The sequence below is a fragment of the Augochlora pura genome, unplaced genomic scaffold (genome assembly GCF_028453695.1).
Source record: "Augochlora pura isolate Apur16 unplaced genomic scaffold, APUR_v2.2.1 APUR_unplaced_150, whole genome shotgun sequence".
Taxonomy (NCBI): domain Eukaryota; kingdom Metazoa; phylum Arthropoda; class Insecta; order Hymenoptera; family Halictidae; genus Augochlora; species Augochlora pura.
The window spans coordinates 1-9,644 of NW_027581551.1; the positions used below are offsets into that span (position 1 = coordinate 1).

Here is a 9,644-nt window from a genome sequence, read left to right on the forward strand (position 1 = left end):
CCCCCCATGCTCGAGGACCGATCGATCAAACCTGGTGATCCACGACGTCCGATCGTTCCCGAGATCCATCTCCTGCTGTCCGTTCCTCGACACTTTCGCGTACGACGCGACTTCCGGTAGAACGGTGGCGACCGACAGATTCGCTGAAACGAGCGCGATCAATAACACGGGTATCATCTTCGCTCCGGCAAGCCGAAAGATGAATGATCGGTAGACCGGTGTCCGCGCCCGCTATATAGACTCGTAACTGTATCCGGCCAGTTAGAGCCCGGGTGATTTATTGTCTCGCGCTAATTTCCCGCGAACGATTCGTTAGCACCGTCGACGGGCGTTCGCCGCATCCCTCTCTAACGTCTCGCGGATCCTCTTGGAAGAGAATCGTTCGAATCGTTCGGCGGCTGATCTGCGATTAATTCATCGAACACCGCGATGGAATGTCGAGCCATGGGAACCGCGTATCGGCGGACGAAAGTTCTGCCGCGGACACGGACCCGCTAATTGCTCCGAAATGTCCTGAGTCGACAAACTTCCTCTAATCCGCTTCGCAAACTGTACCACACCGTTACGAGGATGCCCGGCGAGGAGGCAGACGACGATTGACCCGTCCTTGACTAATCGCTGAAAGAGTTAAGTGAAAAATAAAAAATGTTAAATAAAAAAATTGGTCAATGAAAAGTGGACAAAGATCGTCGACTGAGAAGGCCGTTCACGTCGGCCATCGCCATGTTCCGCGAACGCGTCCCACGCGAAACCGCTGGAAAACGCGACAATAAGGAAGTCCTCTTGGATCGGTTTTGCCACCGTTTATTTAACTCTTGTTATCGTCTTTACGACCGTACAATTAGGGAAGTTGCGATTACGCACTATTTCCTGCGCAAGTTTTATCACATTGTTTTCCTCGCGGAACCGCGTTCTCGTCGTTCGAACGAGACGCGCGCGTTCCTGTTAAACGGTGTCACCTCGCAGGCAGCTTTTAATATCAATTTTCTGGGCCGTTGGTCTTCGTCGCGGTACAATCGAGTATTTTACAATAGTTTCAAGGGCGGCCACGGTTTGCCGGAGATAAAAAAAAAAAGAGTCGCGACGGAACTGGAACGTCGATTTATACGGTTACGAAGATAAAAGACGTTCTCGGAACGTTGCGCAACAGCTATCGGTCACGTGGTCGTTGAAAGCGAGGACCTTTCGGCGGAAATAAACATTCTCTGCAGTTGTTGCAACAAGCGTGGATCTTGTAATTTTTGTTAGAATCGATCGTCCAGTATTTAACAATTTTACGAATTAATTCGATTCAGCGATCGATTGGAATAGTAAAAAGAGGTTAGAAAGACAGATCATCGAAACTGTGGGGATTGACGTACGAAAAACCCTCGAATAATCGTATTGTAAAACGATGCCTATATACATTGATCAACTTATAAATAACCGATTATAATTATATTATCATACTCGCTTTGCTAATATTACTGTTATTAATTCAGAAGACCGAATTATTATCATCATCATCACTATATTATTATTATTATTATTATTATTATTATTATCATTATTATTATTATTATTATTATTATCATCATTATATTATTATTATTAATATTGTTATATTACTATTACTATGTATAATGAATAATAAATAATAATAACAATATGATAATATTAATAAAAATATAAGACGTAAGATAACGTGATTCGAATCTAACAAGTCGATATAAATAATAACGTAACCTCAATCGTCGATGTAAAATCCGTAGAATGTTCGCTAAAGAATTGTTCGATCGCACGGTGAACAATCGTGGCGGACAATGCGGCTGGTTTTTGCAGCGACGAGGCCGTCGACTGTGATTGAACGAAAGACTATGTATGCCGGTGACTTCGATGCGGCGATAGGAGAGCATCGACGCGTGGTAAAGGCACGCGTTTCGTCGCGCTCGCCGCGGCGTTAAAATTACTCGCTGTATTCAAATTACGTTACTCGCTATATTTAAATTACGTTACTCGCTATATTCAAATTACGTTACTCGCTATATTCCAATTACGTTACTCGCTATATTTAAATTACGTCACTCGCTGTATTCAAATTACACTGTATTTCGAGCAGATGGTGTTTCAATTACATTGCAGTTCGATCGCGTTGCATTTCAATGACGTAATTAAAATACTAAAGTAATTTATTTATTCGGATTAATAATTATCTGAATGACGCTTGCAATTAGGTCTCTACTCGTAAATGTTCGCGCAGCCGTAATTGACATACTCGTATCGTTTTATATTACACATTTATATTACTCTGTCTTATTCGTAGAGATAATATACAAACATACATATATAACTTTGATAAATATAATAATAACTTTGATAATTGATGAAATAAGTCTTAGCGCGAGGGGTTGAAGACGTCCACGAGACATTCGTAAGACGTCCAAGAGACATTCGTAAAACGTCCAAGAGATATCCATAAGACGTCTAAAGACGTCCATTAGACATTCATAGGACGTCTCAAGACATTCATGAGACATCCATAGGACGTCTAAGGACATCTTTGCGCTATCTGGGACCGACTCGATTTAAATCACTGGCCCGATCGCCAACGAAATCGAGAACCAGAAACGCGACGATCCGGCAACGTTCGGACGCTCGTTTCCGGCGCTGATCGCAGTCGATCGACGACGCGTCGATCGACGAATTAAAGAACGAGGTATCGAGATCTCCCCGGAGGGGAACTTGTTCACTTATCATGGTCCGGCCGGCTCTCTATGGTGACGTTGCACCTGTCCTGCTCGTCCTCGAATCCCGGATTCGTGGCGCCGTTCCGCCTCGGGCACTCCCTCGCGCGCTCCTCCGACCTCTTCTTCGACTTCCTCGACTTCTTCCGGCCGTTGTCCTCCGCCCTCTCGATCCTGTCGAGGTTCTTCGCGTTGTTGATCGCCTCGATGTCGTTCGCGGGCTTCGCGCCATCCTCCCTCGCCGACGGTTTCTTCCCGTTCACGGAATCGGCGTCGAAACCGCGGTTCTCCACGCCACCTTCCGACAGCTCGCTCTTCGGCTTCGTGACGTCACCGTCCTGCTCCTTCTTCTTCTCCTTCTTCTCCTTCTTCTCCTTCTTCTCCTCCATCGGTATCTCGATCATACCCGGCTGGTCCACGCCGTTCCGATTCTCCGCCACGCTCTTCGGCTTCTTCTTCACGATGTCGTTGCCTTCGACCTGCGGACGCTTCTTCAAGTACGCCACGTTGAACGCGTAGTACATCACGCCGGTGACCAGGGTCAGGCCGGCGAAGATACGGTACGTCGGCCGTGTGCCGAACGCTTTCATCAGGTAGCCGCCGATCAGGCTTCCGGAACCCTTGCCTGGAATTAAGAACGTGTTTAGGATGTTTATTGGGGCGAGAGGTTGTTTAACCCTTTCGGTACGAGCACTCTGTCCGCCATGACACTCTCGCTGTACGTGTATCCGGCGCTCGTTCGGAGCGGTCGTCGCGCGGACGCCGGATATATCCGGCACTCGTACCGAAAGGGTTAACGCGGTTTGGGCAATGTTTTTTATGTTGGATAACGGAGACTTAAATATGTGACATTGCGATACGTGGCTTTATAACCTTTCGACCATTACAGGAAATAATTAAATATCTATAATCTACATTAGATGTAGATTATAGTGTTTAAATAAATAATTATAATAAAATCAAAATCAAATGAAAATTATAGTATTCAAATAAATAGTGATAAATAAATCTACGTTAAACATGGATTATCGAAATTGCCATTTTCTCCGAGGCAATATTATAATATGCAAATAAATAGTGACAAATAAATCTACGTTAAACATGGATCATCGAAATCGCCATTTTCTCCGAGGCAATATTGTCCAATGAAACAACCAGTTTTCTATAGTATACTATTCCTGAGGGAGTATACAGACCTACGCCATAGTAAACACCGCCCAAGAGTCCTTGTATCGAGGAGTCGGTGGTGGTGGTGGACAATTTGGCAGCGTAAGTAACAGCAGCGGTGAAACTGAGCGACAGAGTCACCGACTCGAGCGCCTCGAAGATGAGAGTGTGCCACGGATTGTAAATGATCGAGTAACCTGTAAGAATTCATCGATTGAGCAACGATATTCCAAAGACAAGCGATTAGGTTAGGACAATTTAAGAAACGATGATAATTGCTTTCAACCCCTTAATATCGAGACTGGTTGCGAATTTAATTTTATTTGGATGAAAACAGTTTAAAATCGTTTCTAATTGTTATCAAATACTCTTAATGCTCTCTATATTGTCATTAATTGAATGCTATTAATAATAATAAATAATATTTTCATAGTAATATTAATTGTTTGCTAATAATAATAATATTTTCATAGTAATATTATTTGAATGCTATTAATAATAATATTTTCATAGCGTTATTAATTGTACGCTAATAATAATAATAATAATAATAACGTCTTTAATATCACTATTCACGAGACAGTATCTCCGTAATAATAATACCAAAAGCAACAGCTTCCTATTCTCTCTACAAAGATTTAACCCTTTCGGTACGAGTGCCGGATATATCCGGCGTCCACGCGACGACCGCTTTGGACGAGCGCCGGATATATCCGGCGCACCTGCGACGACCGGTATAAATAACAGAATTTTATATAAATAAATCTTAATATTTTATATAAGTACCTCTGAATATCTCTTAAGTTACAAGCAACACTTTCCTTCAAAAATTTTATTAAGCACAGTTTTTCTTGAACGCTTAGGAAATATTTTCTTACAAAGGAGGACTCGTCATGCGCGGCGGCAATTTTCGGCGCGGCGCCTCGTACAGCGAGAGTGTCATGGCGGACAGAGTGCTCGTACCGAAATGGTTAAACCTGTTAGCCATAGAACGCGGTAGCAACAAAGAGACACGATAATTGGTTAAAGTCGATTAAAAAGGCGGCGCGCGCGGCAACAAAATTGCCTTGGTAGCTAAATGAATTAGAGAGCAAGCGGGGATGTCGAAGGCGGCCTGAAAAAGCGTGGCACGGAAGAAGACAGATTAACGCGCGGCGGGGTAGCAGAAGAGAGTACGCGCACGCGCGAGCAGAAAAATCGCCGAGCGCGGTGCGACGGTGCGCCGTAATATCAAGGCCGGGACCCCGCGCAATTATCACCGGAGTTACTGCGTACGTGCAGGAATTAAAATCGACTGGGCTCACCGCAAAGTCTTATGGCGTAAAAAACGAAGCCTATGAACAGCACGTTGGCGTGGCCGATCTTCGATATGATTGGGCCGGATAGAACCAGTAATGGTATGCCGGCTATACCGCCTACGGTTATGGTGATACCCATGAGTGATCTCGATCCGCCTAAGTCCTGGATCAGCCAAAAGAGGAACGACTCGATGTAGCCCCAGGCGGTTCCTAAAAAGAACAGACGGTGTAATATCGTCGAGAGTGTTTTTATGCGCGCGCAACGGTCGCTTTTAACCCCTTGCGCCACTCGAGCGGTGACTCCGAGGCACCTCTAAAATTATTCTATTTCTTTCCAAAATAATTTTTGCAACAACGAGGTTTAGATTGAAAAAATTGTCAAACTATTGGGAGGAGTTACACGAATAAATGTCGTATGCGTAAAAATTTATTTTGTTAAGTAGAACGGAAGTACCACGAACCAGAAAAATTATTACAAATTTGGAGTTAAAATGGCTTCGAGTACAAAGGGTTAATACGCCGCGCGATAAAATCGATAGGATATCCCAAAATTATTATAATGTTCTAAATATTATAATAATATTAATATTCTAAAATTACAAGGTACTAAATAATTAAACTGCATCGATAAATAAATAAACTGCATCATACGCTATAGTAATCGATAAGTACAGTGACAAGTACAGTCACTAGTGTCCTAACCAAGTTAACTAACCAAGTAGTCTAGTACAGTGAGAACAATAGACGTCGGTCTCGGCCGGCTCCAGCGAACGCGATCGAGTCGTCTCGGCCGCGAATTGCCACGTTTTTTTCCTAAATTCTGCGCGCGACACGGCGCGATGAGATTGCGAAAATGAACGCTGAAATAAGTTACGCAAGCCCTCGTTCATTGCCTGTTTCCGCTAATCTTCGGCGTTGCCGGCCGAATAACGAAATTGCGGTGACATTGACATTCCGCATCGATGCCACCGACGATCAGCCGTGTGCTTGTTAAACAATTCTCGATATTTTTTTATCGGCGCCCGACGAACCGAATGACCTTTTCTTTTATACCAGTCGATTCGATTCGCATAATTAAGAATCAGTCTAGCCGGCCATTTTAATACTAGAAGGAACCTTTGGAACACCCTGTATATTAATATCCATATTTATGCATCAAGTTACGGTTATATTAAACCTTCGCACTCGAAGCCGTTTAAACTACAAATAAAATCTTGTTACTACATATTGTGACTACAAATAAATTTTGTTATGTAAAATAGAGATACTGGAAGACAGAAAAAGTTATTTTAGATTTGCAGTTTCTAAAATCAATTTTTCTGGTTATAAAATTGAGTCTCGCGACTCGTTTAACAATTGATTTTAACAATTCTTTAAACCTACGCTTTTCGACGATATCTATAAATCGAATCATTTTGGAAACGTGTTACGACAATTTTAATGCCGCCTCAGAAAAACCGCGCACGATGAAAATGCAAAGTCCGCTCACCGAGGATGAAGCACGCGATGAACAGGGCGACAGCCTCGACGTTCCTCAGCACCGTGAAAACGTCGCGGACCACGTCCGTCGCCGGCGATTTGAATTCTAAATTAATGGCGAGCATCAGAACGCCCGACATCAGTTTGAATGCAGCGTACAAATAAAACGCGGGCCTGAAATAGTAACAAAAAAAAAAGCAGAATTAATAAAAATTGGGAAGGAATTCGACGGTATAAAAAATCCGCGTTGCATTGTCGTGGTGTCCGTACCTGAAATCCGTGTAACTCTTGTCGCGGCTCGCGTAATCGATCAGGAGACCGGAGAGAGGGGAGGAAATCATGCCACCGATGCTGCCATAAATCTTTTGGAGACCGTAGTCGGCTTTCTGTTCCCGCAATATGGCGATCACTGCGCCCTCGAACATGGCGAACGTGGTTCCACCGATTACGCCTATGCGGGGAACGTATAGTAATTTATTTATAATTATAGTGGCAGTGATAATGATGATAATATTAAAAATAGTAATGATATGGTAATAATTGTGATAGAATTAAAAATAGTAATAATATGGTAATAATTGTGTTGGAATTAAAAATAGTAATAATATGATAATAATTGTGATAAAATTAAAAACAGAATTTCAATTAACTGAACTTAACTATATCTAACTTATATATATTTAGCTTATATATATTTATATCTAAATAATATTTAATTTTATCGGTTACTTAATATCAAGTTCAGTGAATAAATAATATAATAAAGTTCCTCCCACGATCAAATACACAATTGTAAGACTTGCCAATGAAGACCCTGATGGCGAGGTACATCCAAAATGTCAGCCTGACGTTGAACTCGACCTCCATGTTCTTGTTCGAGCAGACTTCCTTCCGCGGCGCCGTTACTATACACCTTTTGTGACAGTCGTCGCTGTTCAGAAACTTGTACGGCGCAGCGCTCTCCGTGTAATTAATCAACGGCAGATCGAGCAGGATCTTTTCGGTCTCGGGATCGGGATTCCCGCACGTTATCTTCTCGAATCGATCGCCGGTCCACGCGATCTCGTCCGACGTGTATCGCTGACGCTCCAACTCGCGGTCCTCGTCCGTCAACGACACGCTTTTCAGCTTCGATTTGTACGAGTGATAGTTTATCGCCTTGCTACCGTTTCCCTGCGCGATTTATAAATAAATGATAGACAAAGTAAACAGCGAGGGTTGCAACAAGCGTGGGACGTCTTGGAGACGTCCATTTTATGGCAGGTTTAAGACGTTCGGACTAAAGGCCTAAAATGGACGTTTTTAAGACGTTCGAAGGACCTTTATTTTTGGCTAATATAGAATGTTATGTTTTCCTTGTTATTATCGAATGAAAATGTTGCTTTGAGTTTACATTAATTTATTACTCTAATTCCGTTTATGTTACTAAAAATTGCATACTATATTATTTCCCTTGGTTATCGTAAAATTATATTTATTTCAATTTTTCTTCGTAGGCACTGTAAAAATTGTATATCAGAAAATAGAAGTCATAAATGCATCGATAATTGCAGCAATTAAAGGCTGCATTAAAAGTACCAATTATACTATAAATTACCCTACCGATTATGCTATAAATTACACTACCAATTATGCTATAAATTATACTATAACTAAACTCGTACCAAGCAACTAAAACTATATATTTTATACTATCGGTAGAAGAAATGAAAAATCTATTAAAATACCAATTAATAATAATTTCCAAAAATTTCACTTTTCATTCGTTCCTTAAAAGTATTCAACTTAAAATCGCATTCTCATCGAGTCGCGTTAAATCGACTGACCTTGATCGACGATACAGGATTGAAGCTGCAGAGCGTTCGGTTCTCGTAGACTCTGTTCGACATGGCGTTGTCGAAGGTCGAGGTCTCGTAGTCCTCGATGAAGCCGGAAACGGTGCAGGCGAGCTCGTACAGCCGATCGGCCGGGAAAAAGTATTCGGCCCGCGAGATCTGTCTTATCGACGTCTTGAAGTGCTCGTTGTTCGTCAGACGGCGGTGTTCGCGGATGTCGTCGTCTTTCGGCCGCTGCAAATCAATTTTGATCGATGGAAAGAGAGACGCGTTACCTGGAACTCTTATGGACGGACGATTAAGCGACGGCGACCGGCTCGCGCGGCTATCGTTTAAATGCCATTTCGAAGAATTATTTCAGACGTTGATGGCCGTGACGTAACTTTTATTTCGTTGCAATCAGTGGATATTTAAAATACGCGTTTACTATCGTTCGAAAAATTAATACTCAATGTTAACTAATCATAGAATATTGTACATAATTATAATAATATTGTTCTTGCAATTAAATCTTTTGCAACGCTTAATTGTATTAAAAAAATTAATATTCAATGTTAATTAATCATAGAATATTATACATAATTATAATAATATTGTTCTTGCAATTAAATCCTTTGCAACGGTTAATTGTATTAAGTTACATTAAATTTCCATTGTAGTAGAATTATATTGACTTATAATTTTTAATGGAACAGATTTTATTTGACTTTTGTTCGCATTTAGGCATCGATTAAACAATAATTAAGCAGTATTGGTGAACTGTAAATTCTCCGGTCGGTTTCTAGTTTATACATACCATTGGCATGTCGTCCTGAGCAATGGTAAACTTGACGGTGGAGTTGCTGCCCGTCTTCGGATCATGTCGCACGATCGTGTACATTCTCGACGACAGAATCGACTCCACCTCCGTGTCGTTATAAATATCCATTCGACACATGTAACTTGAACGTAAGAAGACCAAGAATTATTATGGCTATAATTATACATTACAAATATAATATAGTCTAGAATAATATAATACAGTATAATATAGTCTAGAATAATATAACACAGTATAATATAGTATAGAATAATATAACACAGTATAATATAGTATAGAATAATATAATACAGTATAATATAGTATATAATAATATAATACA

At 41.3% G+C, this 9,644-nt stretch overlaps 1 protein-coding gene across 1 annotated transcript; it reads right to left on the reverse strand.

Moving 5' to 3' along the window:
• Positions 1-2,127: 2,127 nt before the first annotated feature.
• Positions 2,128-9,438, reverse strand: LOC144477494 (uncharacterized). The gene is made up of 8 exons (XM_078195218.1): positions 9,299-9,438; positions 8,494-8,736; positions 7,471-7,840; positions 6,938-7,118; positions 6,678-6,841; positions 5,195-5,398; positions 3,920-4,087; positions 2,128-3,348 (listed from the first exon to the last, which is right to left on the reverse strand). Exons 1-8 carry the CDS (start codon positions 9,428-9,430, stop codon positions 2,726-2,728), a joined length of 2,085 nt encoding a protein of 694 aa, XP_078051344.1. The 5' UTR covers positions 9,431-9,438; the 3' UTR covers positions 2,128-2,725.
• Positions 9,439-9,644: the final 206 nt, after the last annotated feature.